The sequence below is a fragment of the Lissotriton helveticus genome, chromosome 3_1 (assembly GCF_964261635.1).
Source record: "Lissotriton helveticus chromosome 3_1, aLisHel1.1, whole genome shotgun sequence".
Classification (NCBI taxonomy): domain Eukaryota; kingdom Metazoa; phylum Chordata; class Amphibia; order Caudata; family Salamandridae; genus Lissotriton; species Lissotriton helveticus.
In genome coordinates, this window is record NC_136061.1 from 51,465,563 (window position 1) to 51,488,986 (window position 23,424).

General features: G+C 41.8%; 1 protein-coding gene across 1 annotated transcript in view; it reads left to right on the top strand.

Moving 5' to 3' along the window:
* LOC144822094 (intraflagellar transport protein 57 homolog) overlaps window positions 1–23,424 on the top strand; it is a 121,563-nt gene that overhangs the window by 27,995 nt on the left and 70,144 nt on the right. The window contains exons 3-5 of the mRNA XM_078679216.1: window positions 6,430–6,548; window positions 8,413–8,503; window positions 9,670–9,741. Coding sequence (XP_078535342.1) covers window positions 6,430–6,548; window positions 8,413–8,503; window positions 9,670–9,741 — 282 coding nt within the window. The remainder of the gene's footprint in view (window positions 1–6,429; window positions 6,549–8,412; window positions 8,504–9,669; window positions 9,742–23,424) is intronic.

The window sequence follows — 23,424 nt, forward strand, 5'->3', positions numbered from 1 at the left end:
TCAGATCAGTGATGTTCTGTTCCAATAGTTGAGAGGTACCTTTCCATATTATGAATAGATCGTCAATGTACCTTCTGTACATTATCACGCCTTCAGTCCATGAAGTATTCTCTAATATGTAGTCTGTCTCGAATTTGTTCATAAAGATGTTAGCATACGAGGGGGCACCCCCAAATCCCATAGATGTCCCGCTACTTTGATTGTAGAATTTACCGTCCCATTCGAAATAGCTGCTGTACAAAGAGAACGCATTATGAAGGATTATTGAACAATAAATAATACATTACAAATGTGAAGAATCCCATTGTGGTTCATGTATAAAAAACGCGCACCTATTTACAAGAAGTTTCTCTCCTTGTTACATTTCAGTTGATTTGTTGAAGGCACGGAAGGACGCCGTGTGACACAGGTTGCGCCTACCCGAAAGTAGTAAACAATCAGTCTATTGTGTTACTAGAGTGCAAAGGGATAACATTCAAACAGTTTCACTAATTTCAGTCCAGCCATCCCGGGTGCACCAACTGCAAAACCATGCAACTCGACGAAATAGCGCTTTTAACCACCAACAAAGCAGAAACATTAGGTTTTACACCTCAAGCAGCTCTAGATATTTACGATTTGATTCAGGAGACCAGACAGTTCACCCCACAAAAAACCACTACAGCACAACTACTACGTCAATTTGAATATATGAGTCGTAAGGAAATTAATCAAAGGTTGCACGCCACCACCGTGATCCATTATCATAAAAATCAACGAATACCCAGAGGCCTCAGAATAGCCCTTAAACCCATGTTATGTAAAAACAGTAAGAAGTTTATTGAACGTTGGTATCAGATCCTCAACAAGTGCTCTTTAGATTTAATTCTACTGATTGTCGAAGAGTTATCTAAAGTTCCTACCGAACTAGAGGAGGAAATTTAAAACTTTGCAAACGGAGATCAATAAAATACCAGATTTACAAAAAACTCTTGAAGACATCAACCGGAAACTTGAGAAATATGCTAAAGAGGTAAATGACAGGAAAGTGAGAAAATACCGTAGAGATACCTTGGACTACAAGTTAGAGGAAGTCTATACGTGGGCTGAAATTTATACCCAAAAACAATGGCAACAGAAACCCAATCATCAACAGCCCAAAAAAACCACCATCACAACTTCATCACAGGAAAGCGTGGTATCAGATTCTGAAATATCTCAATCCAGGGCACCAATCAATAAAACTACAGAACCAATAAACAAACCGGCACCAAGCACATCTAATACACAGGCTTTTTTAGAGATAAGCCCAGCGGCCAATGCTCCACCGTTAATAGACCAACCAGGAGAGGTGGCAGATACAGATCGAAGTATAGCAGAAAGAACCAGGAGCCAGATGGGCAAAACGAATTAATTGTAAACATCTCGTCTAAAAATCTAACTCCACTTGAAACCAAAGTATTGAACAAAGGGATGACATTTGTGCCTACATATCGCTCCAATGCAGCTGAGACAGACATCGCCTTATTTAAATTCTTTAGAACATTGAGGCTAAGATATTTCTTTAAAGATATACCACAAACCACATCAGTGGCTACATGGGATAAAGACTTCAAACCAAAGAGCACATTCTGTGCGCCGTTCACACACAAAACTATAGAAGCGTTTGAACGCTCAGTTCTTTCTGAAATACAATCCATCAAGTTCGTGAAACCCAAGAAAAACAATCTATCAGCCAGTGAATGGAACACTTTGAAAAATTTAAGTCATGATCCCAAATTAACTTTCCAAAAGGCAGACAAGGGAGGAGCCCTTGTGGTAATGGACACGGAATTTTACTTAAAAAACGTCAATGAGCATGTCATGAACAAAGACATCTACTTGCCTCTAGAGATGGATCCGACAAGCGAATACCAAACAATGTTGAATAAGATCATCCAGCATGCGTTCGAAATGAACTGGATCACCGAAAAAACCAAACAATTTTTTTAAACCAAATATCCAAGAAGACCTAAACTTTATATGATGCCAAAGATTCATAAGAGCCTAACCAATCCTCCATTCAGACCCATAGTCTCGGCGTGTGGATCTATTTCAGAACCGATTGGTAATTTCATCAACACATTTTTGCAACCTATTGTACAAGGTTGCAGCACATATTTAAAAGACACCACGGCATTTTTGAATCTCTTGGAGAAAATTCAATTAGAAAAAGATCAATCCTATTTGCTATGCACCATCGATGTCACGGCACTGTACACATCAATCCCTCACAATGAGGGGATTGAAGCATTAGAATGGATATTACTCAAAAGTTCTCTGGAAGATCACCAAAAAATCTTGATTCTACAATTGATGCAATTCTCTTTGTACAGCAGCTATTTCGAATGGGACGGTAAATTCTACAATCAAAGTAGCGGGACATCTATGGGATTTGGGGGTGCCCCCTCGTATGCTAACATCTTTATGAACAAATTCGAGACAGACTACATATTAGAGAATACTTCATGGACTGAAGGCTTGATAATGTACAGAAGGTACATTGACGATCTATTCATAATATGGAAAGGTACCTCTCAACTATTGGAACAGAACATCACTGATCTGAATACTCGTAACCCACGGATTCAATTCACCCACACGATTGATGCAAAGACCATATCATTTCTTGATGTACAAATAAACATTCAAGAGAATAAAATCACTACCAGAGTTTTCACTAAACCCACGGACAAAAACTCAGCATTATTGTTCCAAAGTTTCCATCCTGATCCTCTTAAGAAACATCTGCCTACATCCCAATTTATCAGGATTAAACGCATAACCTCCAATGAGGGAGATCTCAAAGATGCATTGGAAACCCAAACTGAGAAATACCATGCAAGAGGGTATCCCAAAGATGTGCTGGATGCAGCGCTCAGAACAGTTGCGAATCGGTCTCGAGAGAAATTACTGGAAGCGAAAAGTAAAACATCAGATAAAAAAACTGTTTGCATCATGAAATATTCAAGCGACGCTTCTAGAATCAGAGCAATCATTAACAAACATTGGAAATTAATCCAGTTAGAACCTGATCTTACTGGATTATATAATGAGAGAGTCACATATGCTTTTCAACGGTCCAGAAACATCAAGGAAATATTGAGCACCACTAAAGAAACTGTCACACAACATCGAGGGATGCTTAAATGCCACAATTGCACACACTGTGGAAACGTGATCGAGTGCTCTACAATTACACACCCCACGAAGGGGTTTTCCATCCAACTCAAACACACAAGCACGTGCGATACGATGAACTGCATCTATATGATTAAGTGTCCATGTGGAAAAGCTTACGTTGGCCAGACCGAAAGAAAAGTTAAGATACGCATAATGGAACACAAAAGCAATATCCGTTCCAAAAATGCCAAATCATCAATTGCCACACACTGGTTGGAACATAAACATCACATTTCTCAACTCAGATGTCTAGTTCTGGAAAAGCTCACCACACGCCATGACCAGGATCCCACCAAACAAAGACTGAGGAATGAATTTTTTTGGATCAAAAAATTACATACTGAGCACCCAACAGGGCTCAATGATCGAATTGAACATTCATGTTTCTTATAATTAACTTTATATATGATATCGTGAGTTTAAGGAATTTTGGGTCTCACACAACACGCGATTATTTCTGGACATCATGTATATTTCATTTTCTATGTAAATTGTGCTATTGGATATTTGAAGTTCGTTTTTGTGTTTTATATCCTGTTCAACTTCACAGATATACATATTGATGTGATAAATAACTTTATTTAACTGAATTGAGCATGACACCACACAGCGCACAAACTCCCCCGTCACATGATACTGGCATTTTGAAGTCGAACTTCCGTGATTGGCTGCCTTCCCGATCACGTGTCCACTCAGGTTCGTTTAACCAGGAAGTTTAACATGGCGCGGTAAAACAAATCAGCTTGGGCGTTCACTACAGCTAGGCGGAGATCGGCTGATCCCAAAGTAAGCGTTGTGCTGTTTCTCGCACGTTAAGCCTTTTGCGCGTCATTGCCTATGAATGCCATTTGAAGTCGACCCACGATATTGTTCAGGGGCAGTGGTTTTATGGTATGCGGTTACTTAAATGATTCGGCGCTGCATCTAGTCTGTTGAGCCGTGTCTTAACTAGCCCACCCATACAGGTTAGATATGTCCGTTCTGCGACCACCAAATTCACAAATGATACCGTTTTTCAATGTAAAATTTGAATGTATACAATAGGGAATTGTTTGTGAGCAATAGGATGATGAACTTAATGGTCCTGTTTTCCATTTCGTTACAGACCCCTGACGAAGGGTCAGTTTGCTTTATGACCCGAAATGCATTGGGTGTGAATAAGCTGATGATGCAATTTCGTTTTGACATTTGAAATTCAACGATTATGAAATGAAATAATCTATGAAAATTGACAAATACTGAACGCATTATGAAGGATTATTGAACAATAAATAATACATTACAAATGTGAAGAATCCCATTGTGGTTCATGTATAAAAAACGCGCACCTATTTACAAGAAGTTTCTCTCCTTGTTACATTTCAGTTGATTTGTTGAAGGCACGGAAGGACGCCGTGTGACACAGGTTGCGCCTACCCGAAAGTAGTAAACAATCAGTCTATTGTGTTACTAGAGTGCAAAGGGATAACATTCAAACAGGTCTATGAATCACCAATCAAGGGCTGTAATTGCACCCCTGCACCATGCATTTATCAATGCATCAGGTAACTGTAAAGCGCGCTGCTCACCCGTGATGGTCTCAAGGTGCTGGGGCAGGGCGGGGTGTGGTTTTGGAAGTAGCTCCGTTCAGTCGAAGAGCCAGGTCTTGAGTGTCTTCCTGAATATGTTCAGAGAGTGGGCGCGTCTGATGTTGATTGGGAGCTCGTTCCAGGTCTTGGCCGTGATGTAGGAGAAGGCTCTTCCATCTGTTCTGGCTCTGTGGATGTGCGGGGTTTCAACGACATCAGCGGATCTGAGGTTTCTCTTAAGTACGTGGAAGGGGATCCTCTCGTTGAAATATTGGGGTCCGGTGGTGTGGAGGCATTTGAAGGCGTGGGTGAGTATCTTGAAAGTTACTCTCTTCTCGACTGGTAGGCAGTGGAGGTCTTGCAGGTGTTGGGTGATGTGCTCTTGTCGAGGGATGCCGAGGACGAGTCTAACTGCGGTGTTCTGTACTGTCTTGAGTTTGCGGAGCAGAGACTTGTTGATTCCGGCGTAGAGGGCATTTCCGTTGTCCAGTCAGCTGGTTATGAGTGCGTCGGTGACTTTTTTTCTCGATTCGGCAGGGATCCATTTGAAGGTCTTGCGAAGGATACAGAGGGTATTGAAGCAGGTGGAGGCGACCGCGTTGACCTGTCGGGTCATGGAGAGGGAGGAGTTGAAAATGATGCCGAGGTTCTGGGCGTGGTCCATGGGGTTGGTGGGCTGCCGAGGGCGGCGGACCACCAGGTGTTGTCCCAAGCGGTGGAGGAGGGTCTGAGGACGAGGACCTCTGTCTTCTCCGAGTTGAGCTTCAGGCTGCTGCTGCACATCCAGGTCCTCTTGGAGAGGGTGAAGTTTCATTGCAGGCACAGCTAGACTGTGGAACTCACTTCCAATAGCATTGAAAACAGAAAACAATCTCCTGACTTTTCTTAAAGCCTTTAAAACTCAGCTTTTTAACAACTATCCCGTCCTCACTTTCCGAACTCCCTGCGCAGGCTTATAGATCACGAAGAGCTACTGCGCCTAGACACCTCTGGGTATTAGCGCGCATTGTAAATGAACAGTTGAGTTCATTACATGAGGAGCCGACAGGTGCCTGCGTATGGAGGAGGGCCTCGAACACCTACCAGACCCCTCTCAGCGGCAGCGGCACAACAGCGAAGCTGCTGGGGGAGAGAGCAGGTCTCTGACCAGGAGGTCAGAATTCTTGCTTCCTAATGAGTTATGCGAAATAACCTTGGGGACCTGGAATAAATGTATTTTTTTCTAAATGTGGATTTCCCATTTCAGGGACACGCTATTCTATTAATGATTCAGAAAGGGTTACCAAAGTCTGTTTAAACGACTCTTAAATGGACTTTTGTGAATAGTTAAGATTTATTTTTTCAGTTTCAAACCCAGTAATTTTGCAAAATACTGGATCTGGAACCACAACATACATGTGTACATCCTTTTGTCTGTTCTCTGTCTCACTTTCAGTTTGGGGGTAAGCTACAATCTAACCTAAACCTTAATTTTACCTTAAGAGATAACACTGAGCTTTCTAATGTACTTTATTTTATTAAAGTAGGGAACCTGTTTTTAGTCATTGCCTTCTTTTGGCCAAACTAACCGAACTATTCAAAATAAATGATACAAAACAAACACCAGCTCAATAAACTAGAACAAATGATACAAACACCTAACTTTTGTTTAATGTTTTAGGGCGTGGCTGTTGATTTTCCTCCTTCAAAGTTAAAGGCCGGCTATGGAGAACAAGTATGCTATGTTCTTGATTGCTTAGCAGAAGAAGCATTGAAGCATATACATTTCAGCTGGGACAGGTAAGACTCTTACTTTATATCTTGTATAAGTAAATCTGTTATGTCATGGGGAACTTTGTTCATATTAACATAAATTATGTAGTAATTCAAGCACTGCAGAACAATGCATGCAACTGTGTCCTGGCTTGCCCTCCAGTGTGTGATTTTGCTTGTGGATTTCAAAGTGCATATAAACTATACATGTGGGTATAACACAATGCTGCTCAATGAGTGGCTATGGCAATTGTTAAACAAAGAGAGAACATGGACATATATGTAGGAGTGTGAGTTGGAAAAGTTCTTAGATGTCAATGCTTCTGATCTTTCCCAACTGTGTGATTGTGCTGAGGATTGGCACTGCATGATGTGCTATGGTTCTCAGAAGCATTCATTTGAAGAGACTGAAGTGGGGTCCTGTGTGTGGAGACTGGCACCCACCAGCAGAACGGTGAAAGTGCTCCTGGGACCTCAGAGGATGGGCAAAAGGAGAGGCAGTGGTTCTGGGACTCTCAAGAAAGAGTTGTGTTAGCACACATTAGGGAGGGTGACAGAAGACTGGTCTACCCCTAACTCTACATTCTGGAAGTGCCAGGATCACACCCTCCCCCACCTTGATCAACACAACAACACACAAAGTCTGGGTTCCTTAAGCTGATATGGAACTGTGGAACTTGAGCCTCCTTGACAGACATTGGCCAAACAGAGGTTCAATCTATAAAAGTGAGAGACACACAACCCCTTGCCTCTAAGTAAAGAGGTGTATTCTGAAGCACTGTTGTACTACTATGAAGGCGCTGGTTGCCACCAGGATGTGACTGATGACGGTGGAGACAACTGCTGGAACTGGCATCCTCATATCTGCCTCCCTGCCTGTGTCTCATTATGTGGACTCCAGGCAAACATTTCTGCCCGTGCAACAGTCTTAACTAAAATGGGCATTTGGCCAACATACTTATCCTGGTTTAAACGAGTGAGAGGCATAAGACAGGGATGCTTCCTGTCCGACAGGTTACTCACCGTGGCACAGGAGTCCGTGGTACTTTGGGTCAGGAGTGATGTACTGTCACCGCCTTCCTGTCAAAAATAAGATATACAAAGTCTGCATTTTTCTGTTTTTGCATCCCACCTTGTTTTCATTAACACTATTTGAAGCAACTGCCTCTAACCCAAGAGGGACATTAACTATCGTTATGAGTTATTGCAGCTTCGCAATAGACTTCTGTAGCAGTTGCGTCTAATATGAGAGGAACCTTTAGTAATTGCTTGAGGTACTGTATCTATGTGAAAGGCCAGACTGATTTTCTTTTTTGCTTCTGTATTTATGTTTGCATTTGCGAAAAGGTAGCATTCTGAGAGCATTATAATAGCTGTAAATTGTTACCTTTTCAATGGGTACATGATTTTATACAGGAACCACTCGCAGTAATGGAGGCAGTTATTGAGGCTGAGCTCACACCGCTAGCACAAAATGGTGGATGCCACTGGGTGAGACTGAATGAATCAGACATTACCTACCTGAATTAAGAACCTTGCTTCTCCAACAATAAACAGCAGACTCTCAACGCCCTCAACACCATGACTCTAGCAATGAAACTCAATGGAGGAACCTCCCTCCGGGCATATGCCAAGCAAGGCTCCAGAATCCCAAGACACACTTTGAACTGGTGGCTCTTTTGACGTGCACCAGGGCCAGTCGCCTCCCTCCCCGCAAGCACTAACCTTGAATATCTAAGATTAGTATAAATAAACGAATAAAGAATCCCCTGGCAAAGACTGCACATTGTTCCACAGAAAGGCAGGAGCATCTCTTTAGCTCCAGCTTCTTAAAGTTAGGTATTGTTTTCAAACCACTTTTTAAATATTTCTGAACATGTGCCTCTTTCAGGCCATCCTACCCCGCAGAAGAACTGGAAGAAGAAACCATAATGGAGGATGATGCAGAGTTGATGCTGGACAAAGTGGAAGGTGACCTAGCGGTAAATTAATGAATGATATATTGTCAGTAAAATCATTGGTATTTATATGTGCTTCTTAGTATGCTTCTGATGTTCATAAGCCCTGCAGCCAACAACAACGGTTGTTAATATTACCTCCTTTAATGGCACTAAGTTTTCTGACCTTGGAAGGATGGAAGGCTGAGAGTGCTTTGCAGTAGTTTGCACTCTTGGCTTTCAGATCACCACGTTCCTGCAGTGAGTAGACCACTTCCTGGCCCTTCTTGCCGACTGCAGTGCATATACTGATTGACATGCACAGGCCTTGAAAAAGTTTGAAGATGTCACCACATTTGTAAGTGTAAGGACTCAGATTTTTACGCGAGCTAGGAATAATGTACTTCACCCATGAGGGAATTGTGTAGAATAACCATCTCTCTCAGTATCACTTTGTTTTTTACAATATCTCGCAGTCGTTCCTCGACAATGCTAAATCTTTCACATGCTTTCTTTATCGTTCACTCTTAATCGCAATTTGTGTCTCACTCTTTCCATCTTTCCTATCTCTGTTTCTAACTCATTCAGTATCTCACTTTCTCTCAATCTCAATTTCTCCACTTCTCCACTTCTTTCTTTCTCCCTCAGTCTCCTTCTGCCTATTTCCATATCTCTCTGAATCTCAGAAAGAAGAGACGAAGTGAGAAAATAATAAAGTCTTGGCCTCTTAATATTTCCATCTCTAAATCTGTGTCTCAAACTGTATCTGGCCCTCCCCCTCCGCTTTATTCTCTAGCTCCGCCTTACTCTCAACCTTTACCTAACCCTGTTTCTACTTCATCCTCAGCTTCACTTTCTGCCTCACGATCTAGCTCGCTCATGCTCTCTAACACACTCGTACACACTTGCTCTGTTTCACTCTGTAGCTATGATATGATAACATCATCTTGATAATGAGGAACCACAGTATACACCGTACTGTATTCAAGGAAGTAAGGTCCTAAATCAATTTGCCATGCAGGATTAGAAACCTTCAAAAGGCTCTCTCCCTGAAAAAATGACAAGTCATTGAGAGTGTGAAAAGGCAATGTGCAGCCACCTGATGCACACCATTATTACAAGTCGGAAAACCAAGAATTCTGTTTCAAAATGTGTACATCTGTTGTTACCTTGACATTCATCTTAAAGAAACATTTTATTTTATATTTAAGGGAGAAGACACAGACAATGATGATGAAAATTACATTGACCTGAATGTTTTAAAAGCGCAAACACACAAATCAGTAAGTGAACTAAGGTTTTAATTGAGTGGTTTGATTTATTTTTATATATTAAGTAAATAGTAAGTACAGTACAAGATAAGATGGCCTGAATGAGTAAGCAGAATTATTGGAATACATTGCCTATAGTGTGAAGTATTGAAGAAGTTCATGTGTGGTTCATTGTCTTAGTTTGTTTGGGGTAGTGAGTTCCAATGCATGAAGCAAAGACAGTTGCGATGTTGTCCCCACCTATGTTGTGTTGAAGCGGTGAATTTTCTAATCTTGTTTACTGGCATACTGAAGGTGGTTGTTGGGAGCTTCTCTGTATTAAGGAAGAAGTAGCTTGCTCATGAAGTCTCTATATGCAATGCAGAATAAAGATGTTGCTGTTTTCTGGACTAACAGTCAATTTTCTTATCTGGTTGACCTGACATTGCTATGGAATAAACTATTAAATTCTATGATTCTGCCCATCTCCTTATGATATTAAGAACTTGTAGTAATCCAGTGTAGAAGATCAAATGTCAGATGAGGAAAGTAGAGTTGAATGGAAGATGATGTGCATAATGTGGAATTTAACCCCTAAAGCACATATACATTCTTTTAGCCTGTATCCTGTGCCATAGAAAGCAGAAAAAGCTTCTACTCCTGTTATTTCTAAAATACGGGCACACGAACGCTATGAAGGGGGGCAGTAGCTAGCCGCTGAAGATGGAGGGCGTACTCCCTAAGAGTTACCGAGGGGCGTCCAGGAAAATGAACTATCTGTCACCATCTTTGCCACAGAATGCCGTAAGGACGCTGGCAATCACCACCTCCACTCTCCACGGCAGTTCTGTTGACTGGTGAGCTCATAGCGAGGCCGCGGACACCCATCACGAGGGGCTTGCAGTGATGCTGACCGATCCCCACCCTTTCCTACCTCTGAGCGCTGAGTCCGACCCTGTGGACTTGGGCCAGTCTTCAGACCCAGACAACCCTGGTCTACCTCCGATCGATGAGATGGTTACCCCAAAAGGTGGGCGCCCTACACCAGGGAGCCACACACCAGCCGAGCTGCAGGAGGGCTCCAGTGGCAGCCTCCCGCTGACTCTGCGGTAATAGACCTGACAACCGGAGCCAGAGGTGGGTGCTTGACAACCGCTGAAGCAGACACAACTTCTGCCCAAATATACACAGCGACCCGGCGTCTTTCCCCACAATACTGATTGGAGAGTGGACCTCGATCGAGCCTTCCCTGGTACTTATTTTAATTCTTGTTGCACAGCCCGGCTCCCTGAGGCCGCCCTGGCAGTGCAGCAGATGCAGTCATCGTAGGTGCAGCCTCTCTTCGCTGGCCCCTCGATGCAGCATGACAGTCCTTCTTTGGTCCTTCGTCCTTCTTTAAATATCATAAATAAATAAAAAAATGTCATAAATTAATAAATAAACTTGGCTGTTTAAACGGTAACCCTCATATGAACCAGTAATGGAGAATTTCGCAAGAAGTCTTCGCGCCGAGACGCCCATGGGCATTTGTTCAAGCTCAATAAATATAATAAATAAATAAATAAGTCGGTCGAGGTCTGAATTCTGGGTGCCAGGGGTGCCCTATTTATTTTCAGAATATGCCTTCGGGGTAGGATGTGGTTAGTAGCCAAAGGGCTACTTACTAGATTCCCTCCTTCCTAGGAAGTGTGGCATCTGGCTATTCCAGGATGCACCATTCTGGCCAGTCCCAAAATGGCGCGACCCCTCTCTCAACACTCCGAGCTCCTTTGCCCACTTCTAGAGGTGTGGCTATCAAAGGCCTCCATGTCCATGGAAAAACCAGTTTGACAACTGGCTTCTCACCTCTAGTACCCAGTGGCAGCATATCTCCCTAAGAACTAGAGCCCCTCTTCTAAGTGTTACCCATTTGCCTTTTAAAGGTGGCTTCGGCTTTGAAGCTCGTGTTTTTTGACTAACACCCATGTGGCTTCCTGCAGGGGTGCGGTAACACCTCTTTCCCATGCAGTTCCCTGTTGTATCCATTCCTGTGAGGTGTTAGCACGTCCCTCCCAAAGGGGGCAGAAAGCTGTCTGCAGGACAAGCACCCTGTGCATCAGTAACTGTTTCCTTACATGCTTCTTCTGTAAGTTTTATAAATCCTCTAGAGTGCATTTTGCAAAGGAATTTGTTTTAAATTCGAAAGAATGGCAGCCTGCCCAGCTTTATCTACTATCATTTCAAACTTAACCTGTCTGTATTACAGTTGTAAGCTTTGTAAACAGTGTTGTGAGGACCCGGAAAACTATACCTGATACGAATGCGGACTATATTTGATCTATCAATTGAATTATATTTTATCCTGTTACCTTGTGATGTGTATTTATTGTTTTATGTCATATTTTATGGTTGTATATTACAAACCAAATTAAGGTTATTTGACTTGAGAAATGCTTCCTTAGAATATTACTGACTGTACATAGCTGCCAGGTTTGCAAGGTTCATATTTGTTGAGCTGCTCAAGTTAATACTTTTTTCTTTGAACCCTGGGACTTGTAGTCCTATTATAACAAAATAAATACGACTACAAGTTCCATAATTCATTGAAAAAACCTGGACTAGAGCAGCTTGTACTAAATGGACCTGGGAAACTTGGCATTGCTGTCTGTCGGCAACACATGTATGTTGAAACACTACAAATATGACACTTTTTCAATGATATAGCAAGAGCAAATGAAGCTTAGAGAGGTAAGCACGTTAGAAAGGCTGACCAACTGGATCCGGTTGAGAGAACCCCATTTGATGATAGATGGGCTCGCTTGACAATTCACACCCACCTGTGGGAATTAACCGAAGAATAGAGTGTAGGTGTTCCCGCTGCAGCTCCACAGTATATGTAGACTCCGTGGCAAATACACTGCCATATTGTCGCCATGGACACAAGTGTTCGTCATCACAGAGCCCTAATGGCTCTGATCAACGTTTAGAAAGAAGAAGCAGCAAGAAGCTGCAAGACTCCAACCCCTACATCATACAATAGAAGCTGAATACTACACATATGCTGTTCACCTTACACTTGACACACTGAGCAGTACAGCATAATTCCTTGGCCCAAAGTGTCCCTGGCAGCATTTGTTACTTCCCATCCTCCTCATGGCATACTTTCAGGAACCTATTCATAAACTGTATTTTTAAGTATGATTCATTGTGCTACAAAACACACCACAGAATGCTATTCACAAACCTAAGTGCAGGGTCTAAAGATCTCCACCTCAACTGCAGTCTCCGCAGATGCAGGTATATGTGTTAGTAGTAAATGTGGGAGGGGCAGAGTGGTTGGAAATGGGAAATATTTACAAATAAAGGGGAGGGTTAAAGGAGGAGTAAGGAGGGGGTTAGGGAGAGCTTCAGATAGGGACGTCAACCCACACAAAAGAGTAAGCCCGCAGCTATTCACAAACCACACGTCTATAGTAGCTACAGCCAAAATGGGATCCAAAATATTAGTAAAGGTACTTCAGTCAGAGCTGAAGTAAGTCTATCACAACACATGGACATCCACTGGTATCGCAACACATGGACATCCACTGGTATCGCAACACATGGACATCCACTGGTATCGCAACACATGGACATCCACTGGTATCGCAACACATGGACATCCACTGGTATCGCAACACATGGACATCCACTGGTATCGCAACACATGGACATCCACTGGTATCGCAACACATGGACATCCACTGGTACCGCAACACATGGACATCCACTGGTATCGCAACACATGGACATCCACTGGTATTGCAACACATGGACATCCACTGGTATTGCAACACATGGACATCCACTGGTATCGCAACACCTGGACATCCACTGTTATCGCAACACCTGGACATCCACTGGTATCGCAACACATGGACATCCACTGTTATCGCAACACCTGGACATCCACTGGTATCGCAACACATGGACATCCACTGGTATCGGTGATGGAGCAGTAATTTCTTCTGGTAGTTTCTCAATGCAAAACCCACATGCTACCTCTAATTTACCGCTCAAAAGGTGTTGGGCCCTTCACACCATGTATTACCTTCAGGAGACTTTAAATAAAGATGAACAGTCAAAATACAATTATTATTGTAAGCCAATAAAGAGAGTTGTTGAGTGTTTTAAAGGGTTTTATTTTCTAGTCAAAAGTTAAGTTTTTCTCTGACCCTTTATTCATTAGTAAAATATCAATCAGGTTACAGAATTTGGAAAACAGGAAAAATATCAATAATACAGAACACATTACAGTCTGCATATAAGCATTACATGTAGTTATGAAAAATGTGGCGCAAAAGTCTTAAAGAGTTTCTAAGAAAAATAGTCTTGCAAAGCTAATCAATAATTAAATAGTTGGCAAAAAATCTCCCATTAAGAGAAATAAATGCATAAAACAAATAAAACTTTTAGACCTAATTAATTAGTTAAAACATAAACTTAAAGTTTAGCATCTAATTCTATCCCGATCCACTGCACTCTCTGTCTGTCTGTGTCTAAAAGAGGAAAGCAGCCCCTCCTTCACAGGCCCCAAAGGAATGTGGCCTGATGTGCCAAGATATGACGTGGAAGCAAGAAACCTCCCCCTGACTCTCCTCGGACGCACCCACCCTTCAGCAATCTCCCGAGACGTTTCTCGTACCTAACCCATAGAAGCCAGCTGAGCTGAGAAAAAAGTAGTAGCCAGCCCCCATCCAGAGAGGACAGTATTTATACCCTAATTATTGGCAGAGTACACAAAGATGTAGCATTTTTCAGGAGAACCTTACGTGATTGGTCAGTCATAAAGGCATGAGTTCACAATACCCTGACTCATTCTAAAATCCTGACTTCACCAGTTTTTAACAAAAGAAGCATACATGCATAACTACATTTATAAAGATTTGCAACATTTACTAGGAAAAATGTTTCATTCTAATTCATCCTTCCTTCCACAGCGTAGTCAGAACGGATACTTTTAACTAACTGGTACATTGGCACAGTTACAAAAATGTACAGTTCAGGTTGTCCTTGACTTTTTGTCTTGAGGAAAGCTGCCACAGTCTGCGCATGCTCCCTTCTCATTAATTTGCAGGCCATAGCCTTGATGGATTCACAGGCAGCCATGTTTTGTGTAGGCCCCAAAAATAAAACAAACACAAAGATAATATTAATGTCATGTAAATCAGTCCATTATGTTTCCCAAGTGCATTATTAATTCACACACATTATAAAAAGAGGTGTTATTAACTGAAAATGTTTATCAAAATATGCAACAAGTCAAAGTCTTTTAAGACAGAAATAGTGAATTGCTAGGATGAGCTGGGAAGAGAGAAACACATTCAATTAATCTCAAAGGTAAAAAGGCCACTTTTTCTCTACATTGCAAAAAAACACATGTTAATTCAGCAAAAGCATTTTCAGACTGAAGTGAATAGACCTCACTTTCATGTTTTTCATGTGCCATGTTTTTAACCTGCACCAAAATGTGCGTGGCAATTTAAATGCAGCCTGTCTGAAGCACAAAAAATAAAACAATGCCTGACTGCAGATGAAATCTGCTCCATCAATCCACCCTTCTGATAATTCAAATCATAATAAAATGATTTATAATTCATCACACATATTTAATTTCACAAGTGACAGTATTTTTTTATTTTATTTTTTTTTTAAATTGCAAAAGCTGAGCATATAACAATGTTACTTCTATTTCTAAGGCAAACACAAGTTTGGTCTGTAATCAGATCATATATAGCCAAGCTCAAATGTTTTAGTGCAGAGATCTGTAAGTAGCTTCTTGGAACAGTTAGTCTTCTTTAAAATAAATAACTAAAATAATAAAAAAGGAATTTAACAGGACAGTTTCAGCATTTCTTTGCTCATTGTCATCAGCTTGCCATCAGATTGGCTCATACTTTCCATGCAAATTGGACTACTTAGGTGCTGAGAAACTCTGACAGAGCACCATCAATCCTTTGCACTTTTTTCAACCAAGGCCTTTTACTCTTATTTTCACTTTGATCAGATTCAGATGTTTCACCACAGCATCTCTCAGACCAAAGCCGTTGCACCATCCATTATGCATATCTTGTGTAGCAGCTGCAATCTGGTGAGAAACTGCACACTGTACATCAACCAGACCTACACAGCAATGGCTAGTGTTCTCCTCAGTGTTTTCCACAAGTGCATTTGCATTTTCAAGCCACTTTAGTGTTGCTGAAACACAGTCTTTTGCAAAAGGTAACTCTGTGCTGCCATTGTGTTGCTTTATTATGCTTGACACTTCAGGCAGATAGCTACAATCCACTCTTTGTCCAATCTGTTGTTCTGCACTCATTATCTTTGAGACCACATTATGATCTGATTTCAGAGAACCTGGCAATCTATACCTGGGCATCAGTTTTTGCAATAACACATTTGCCACTTTGCAGTTGTCATTTTTCTCAAAAACAGTTCTGATACAACCCTGCTGTGCTGCTTCAAAAACATTTTCTTGAGCCTCTTTTAATTCATCTGTGAAGATTCCATAGAATGTACATGCTAACAGAACACAATTTTGTGCAACTGAATTAGCATTTCTCTCTTCCATGACAACAGTGACTCTCATTTGAGCAGATAAACTGCATGTGATGGTAAGGGCAATCAATTTCGAATTTTGGGCTGGGGTAATTACTAAAAGCCATGAAGCTTTGACAACATCATGTATAAGGAGCACAGCATGTGCTGCTTTTAATGTGTCACCTTTCAAACATGGGCCATCTACAAAACTGACATTGTTGGGCTGACTCAGATGTTCATCCTTCAAGTCTGAATTTGGCTTTATGCATATTTTCATGATATTTAGACACTCAGATTCAGTTTCATCACAATCCAATCCATTTGCTGCCATTTCTGTGAAGTTAGGGTCAAAGGTCATTGGGCAATACATCACAGACCCTTGAAAACATTCATCTTTTTGAATAAGCAATGAGAGAGCGCAGCCCTCCCTCTCACTGCAAATTAGTGTATTTTCTTTCAAATAAACTTTCATTCCTAGTGCTGGGGCGCGCCATTTTTTCTTTTTCAACTCTAGGAATGCTTTTGTGCAGTTGTTGTCCAATGGAAGCGGATCAGACACACCTGAGTGTGTCAGCCTCAGTAAAGGCTTAGCCACTAGGGAATGGTTTAGTAACCACTCTCTACAGCAGCTAACCATTCCCAAAAATGTCCTGACTTCTTTCTGGATTTCAGGTGGATTCATCTTGGAAATTATTTCCACCCTCTCTGGTGACACCTTTCTACTTCCCTTTCCAATTTTGTGTCCCAGACATTTATATTCTTTTTGACAGTACTCCTGACTATTCTCATGCAATGGCACTGTGACATGAACTTTGCAAAAATCAATAAAAATAAGCCATTCTTCACCACATGGAATGTGAAAAAATATATAGGCTGGATTCGGTACCACAGGACAACATGAAAAAAATATGCTTTTAATCTTCTGCCCTATTCTGTTCTTTTCATTTAGTTTCTGTGAACCTGTGATCAGAAAGTTACATAAACTTCCAATCAATTCCATCAAAAATCCTTTTATTGGTAAAATTCCTGCAATTGATGGTATTCTTGAATACATATCATTTGGTTCTAATTTTAATAAGACATGTTCTGCACATTTTATTAACCTGGCATCCTTCTCTGTGAACTCTCTTATTTCTGTGTTTATTATTTTTTCCAAAGCAGAAGGTCATTTTTCAACTGTCTTTTCTGAAAATAATGCTACAGCTGTCTCTTGTTGGGCCATTTTAAAATGTACATCCTCATCAGGAATCTGAAAAATAGCATTATCTGGTGTACAGTAATCTGTGCTGCTTAATTTGCAAAATAATTGTTTTCCTGCTAGGCCTGAGTCACAGACAACAGTTTTGCAATCTTCCTCAAATGGGCCTAATTTTGGGGCAAATTTTTCTAAAACTGGGTTTGTAATTTCTTTCCTTAAAACTCCTGCAACTAAATCTGGACTTTCCACTTCCTTCACAATGGACTTGGTAAAATCTGAATTGTGAGGGTTAAAACTCTCATTTTCAAACACAGCAACCTGTTGGACTGGGTTCTGGTTCTGTCTCTGGAAATAATTCACATTTGCTCTGGACAACTTATTTAAATTACTTTTAGCATTTTCCATATTTTGTGGGACCATCTCTGCTTGAAAAATTCCTGCCATAGGTACATGTTTCTGAACTGACATTTGCATTTGCTTAGCTGGCATAATTTGCACCTGCATTTCTCCATGTTTTTGTGCATCATGTTTAAATTTATTTTCCTTCATCCAACGCTCAAATCTCTTAAAAAGATGGCAAAAGGACACATTTTCCAGCAGTACAACATCCATACCTGAATTTGCACAAACCAAAACACCTTTACTTCCATCCTGTGCTCTTTTAATCTGTACCCAACCAACATCCTTTGCTGGCACTCTGCCCTTCAGGAAAATAATCACTGCTATATTTTCCTCCATAACAACAGAAAATGATGGTGCATTCATGCTAACCCTTTTCATTTCACTTGGCCTTTCCACAACTTTAGATTCAAACCACAATTTAGTCTGCATGGCAATGTAAAAGAACATTTCCAAATTAATGCACAACTCTTTTAAAAAGTCATCAAATCCATCAACTTGTGGGTACCACAGCACAATTCTGTCTCTCAATTGTGGGAATGTGTTCAGAAATGCTGCAAGTTCACTTTTATTCTGTGGCATATGAACATACATTTCTCCCACCTTTTCTCTCAATGAGTAAGCAAAAGCTTCTCCCTCATTCTGCTTATTATTTTTCTCAATTATATCTGGTGGCTTCTTTTCCTTATCCATTTTCCTTGCTAGGTCTGGTGGTTTCCTTTTCTTCTCATGTTTTCTTGCCCACTTGTCTCCTAATTTCTCCAACCTATTGCATTTAAACATACATTTTATTTCTGCATTGTGCAAATGCATTTCTGAAGAATACATTTTCTCATTTGCTTCATCATCCATGTGTACCCTGAAACTTTTCTGAAATGGAAAACTTCCTGAAACATCAAGTTTCATATTTTTGAGCCAAATCTGTCAGTCCATTATGTGTAGTTAATGCACATACAGCTGTTTCCTTACTCAGGGAAATTAATTCTTTTTCCTGACACTGGTTCACATTTTCATTATTTAAACAGCAAGGACAGTTAATTTCTTCATGTTCACATGTTGAATTTAAAACACTAAGCTGTTTCTCTTTTTCAGGGCCTGTGTTAATATGTTCCCCCATGTTTTCTATCTTTTTAATCACTGCTGCTTCATCAAAACAGGTTTGAAAAATCCCATTTTCAATTACATTCATTTTATCCTGGGCTGCAGATGTTGTAAATACCATTTTTCCCTCACCTTTCAGTGCTTGGTGTACTTTCTGTTCAATAATCTGTGTATTCTGAGTTTCTGAAATAAACCCTGCCATAATCACTCCTTCTGCAGCCCTTTGCACCTTTTCAGTAGGGCCCATATTAATTGGGACAGTCATAATTTTTCTAGGCATTATCTGTGCATCTGCAGTTTGCAATTCTTGAACTAAATCAGGCACATTTGGAGCAGTAACACCTGGAGGTATCACTGTCAGTGCTGAATCAACAGGTAATGGGTCAATATAAAATGTCTGCACATTTCTCTCAGTCTGTATTTCTCTCTGTTCAACAGAAGCAGTAACCCCTGTAGTATTTACTGGTGCACTATTTTCAGTCTTTTTCATGGGAACCACATAAAGTGGTAGACACTCAGTTAACAATTCATCCATTATTTCATCCCCTCAATCATTATTTATTTGAAGCTCTTTGTCAGCATTAATTCCCTTCTCCTGAATCTGGTTCTTTACCTTGTTATCCTCACTTGCTTTCTCTCTTGCTGCTTTTCCCACATGCTTAAGGCCTCAAATTGTGCAGCTTTAGATGGTGTATTTATTTCGCATAACACTTCCCTTAATTTGTCAATGTTTTGCAATTCAAAAGTACCATCTTTTGGAAACCTCAAAGCACCTTCTTTTTCAGTAATCTTGCACCATTGGTGAACCCACATACATGTATTTTGTCCCAAACTGGTAGACATAAAATGCACAGGTGTTCCTTCAGGAGCATCACCAATAAAAAACGAATTTTTCACCTTACCTTCTAACAGCTTCTTTAAACCTTCAAACATTTTTATTTATACAATAGTTCAATGCAATTTCTTTTCTCCAAAGCTGTCAGTCTCAATTTTAGTCCGTTTTACTCCTACCACTGACCCTCCACAAAATCTTACTTCAATATTTCTCTTAATCAATAACTCTGTTAGTAACAACATAAATACATTTGCTACTCTGTCTGTTGTGCTAAATAAAGGATAGATTTATATTCACTGCGAGTAACACATTCCGCTTACCCTTCACAAAGTAAGACCTTCCGTTTACTCTTCAAACACTACAGGTAAATCCCTTCCGCTTACCTTTCACTCAAGCTCAGAAGAACCTGCTACTCCTTTGGACTTATCCTTCAGGATATATCTTAGTCCAAAGTTTCACCAGCGAACCCTTTTGCTGTCTATCAAGCTCAGAAGAACCTGCTACTCCTTTAGTGTGACCCTTTCTAGGTGATATCAGACCAAAGTTTCACCAGTGAACTCTTTGCTATCAATCACACACACAGAAAATAGTCCCTAATTTAACACTGCCAGCCCTACCTAGCTTCTCAGTGTTATTCCAACAGACGAGTAACCTCAGTGCAGTGTGGCTTCCATTTACCACCCGCTATTCCTTCCCGGGATTCCACAGGTGTGCATACCTGCGTGTTCCAGACAACATAGAACAAGACACTAACTTAACATGAAGAGTTAAAACATGTAATCAATAACCAAAAAATTATGTCCTATGAAATTACCAATATAATCAATAACACCATCAATTCAAAATGAGCAAAATATCACCAACAGTAAAAAATCCTTACTATTTTCAACACTTCAAAAATACATGCTAGCATATTAACAACATTTCACAACCCTATTGATACTCACACCACTTCTTGCATCACCTGCCAGTACTGCTTTGCCAGTCTTCAGGTTCTGAGCATTGGAGTCAGGAATCAGGACTTGGACATTTATCTAACTTGGGCAATTATTTTATTTCCCTCTTAAGGTCAATGATCCATTAGTTGAGTAGTTGATGGTTGTTAGAACCTGGGGTAGCCTGGCCTAGGGCAAGACATACATTTCAGAGGCACAGTGTTAAGGTTGCAGCCCACCCAAGAGTAAAACCACGCAATAGCACACAAAAAACAACACCACACCAAAGTATAGGAAAATAAGCACTGCTTTATAAAAATAATATATATATATATCTTGGCTCTTTTCACTTTTAGAATTCACAGTTAAATTACCATTCAAGTTGTGTGGAATATAGCAGGAATACTTTTCAATTCTAGGACATAAAAACAACCAACATTTATAAAATAGATAATTCACTTAGACATTTGGCAAATAACTCTTACTCTTTTATAATTCAATTAGGTAATGACTGTACTCAGCTTACTTTATATCATTTCCAAACACAGCATTACTTTAAGTTTTGGCAAAAACAGCTCCTAAATCCAAGCAGAGCAACACTCTCATTTACATAGGAGACATTTAGATGTTCTACTACTTATTTGAATGCAATTGGGTTAGGCCCACTTAAATCAGCATTTAATTAGGCCCCAAAAGTAGTTGAATGGGATTATTATGGAGTACACTATGCTTGATTTACACAGTACCAGTAACCTCCTTCTTATAGTACATAGTCACTGAGGGTTTCCTCAAGTTCCTCCCCACCGTAGGCTGTACAACTGTGGAATAATGATCATTGACTGAGCTATTTCCTGGTTAAGTTATAGCGTTACTCTCCCCTTCCAAAGCACCTCCTTACTTGTTTATCAGGCGGTGATATTCTTGTTGTACCAGAGGATGAGGGAGGGACAGTGGTTAGGACAAGAGAGAGCCACGTGCTGGCGAGTTATACTAGCCTCTGGGGCCCCTCAGCTCTCCTCCGTGTAACACCAGCACTACAGAGGAAGAATGCCTCAGAACTCTTCAGCCGCTTTTGGGCTTCTAAGCTCTCCCTTCCCGCTCGCGCCCGCCTCACTGTAGGGCGCTTGAGCAGGGGGGAGAGAAGCTCTTATGCGCAGCTACCGCCGAGGGACTCCCGGCGCTCCTCCTCACACTGCCAGGGGACGCGCTGATCACGGGGGCATGCGCGAAGCTCTCCTTCTCACCCCGGCAGGAGACGCGCTGATCACTGGGGCATGCGCGAAGCGCTCCTTGCTCCCGCCTTCACTGATCCGGCTCCGCCTCACGGAGCCCGGCGGCTCAACGGGGCATGCGCGGAGAGCTAGTGTCTCTCTCACAGAGACCGCGCTGGTCGCGCTGCGCTGCCCTTCTTCTCCGCTCCTCACCTCAGGGCTGGCAGTGGCAGATCTACAGCGACGCCGCTCTCCACGCTGGATTGGGGGGATAGAAGGGCGGAACAGCCCGTTTTCTCCTGGCTTCTGTTCTCCTCAGTGGCGCTCCACCACAGCAGGTGAGAGGTGACGCTCCAGGGAATTATGAACAAGGGGACAGTCTAGCACAATTACCAGTCTCTGGACAGAGGCTGAGGATAAAGGCACACTTTTCACAAGTCCCTCCAACTGGGCAGAGGACTGCGCTCCGCAGCGCTGCAGTCTCCTTCTCCTATAGACTTCCCCTATATTATTTAGAAAAGGGGCAAGCTAGGCGCCCAGGGTCTCCAGTAACTTCCCACAGCGGGGCCAAGACAAGTAACCAACAGGGGAGTAGTGGGTTGGACCAATAAGGCAGCTTCCCAGTCCAGGAGGTCAACCCTAAGTCTAACCTCTTCCCACCCTCAGCTACCACCTGTCCTCCAGCTGACTTCCACAGGTAGACAAAATGGCTGCCCCGCATTCCGCCTTTTATAGGCTGCCCTTCAATGGTCCAGCATGGACCAGAAGGTTCTGGAATGCCCTATGTTAAGCTATGGCCAAGTTCTGGGTGCGACAGTTGGGGCAGTTGGAAGCCACCATTTTGTGTGGTTCCAACTTTCCTGTCAGAACAGGCCTCTGGGCCTGAGGTAAAAGACTATGGGGGGAAGAAAGAACCCCTATCCCCTTGACCAACACCTATAAAAAAGTAGTAGACACAAAAATAGTAAGGGGATGAGGGGCAAAAAGGGGACAAAATAAAGAATAATGAGGAGGGACTGCGCAAAAAAATCCAGACAGGTCTAACACGCGTCCCCCCCAGCTGAAAGTGGGGAGAACTACCCAACCCCTTGGGAGTCCTCTTCACTAAGGCGGAAATACCTGGAGAGACCGTCTGCATTGGCGTGGTCCACTCCAGGCCGATGTTCCACCCGGAAGTCCATTCCCTGTAGGGAGATGGACCACCTCAACAGCTTGGGATTTTCCCCCTTCATTTGCATCAGCCAACGAAGGGGATGGTGGTCAGTCTGAACCAGGAAGTGCGAGCCAAAGAGGTATGGCCGCAGCTTCTTCAGAGCCCACACCACCGCAAAAGCTTCCCTCTCAATTGCACTCCACTTCTGTTCCCGGGGAAGCAGTCTCCTGGATAAGAAGACTACAGGCTGATCCAGGCCCTCTTCATTTAGTTGCGATAACACTGCCCCAATGCCATGTTCGGATGCATCTGTTTGAACAATGAAC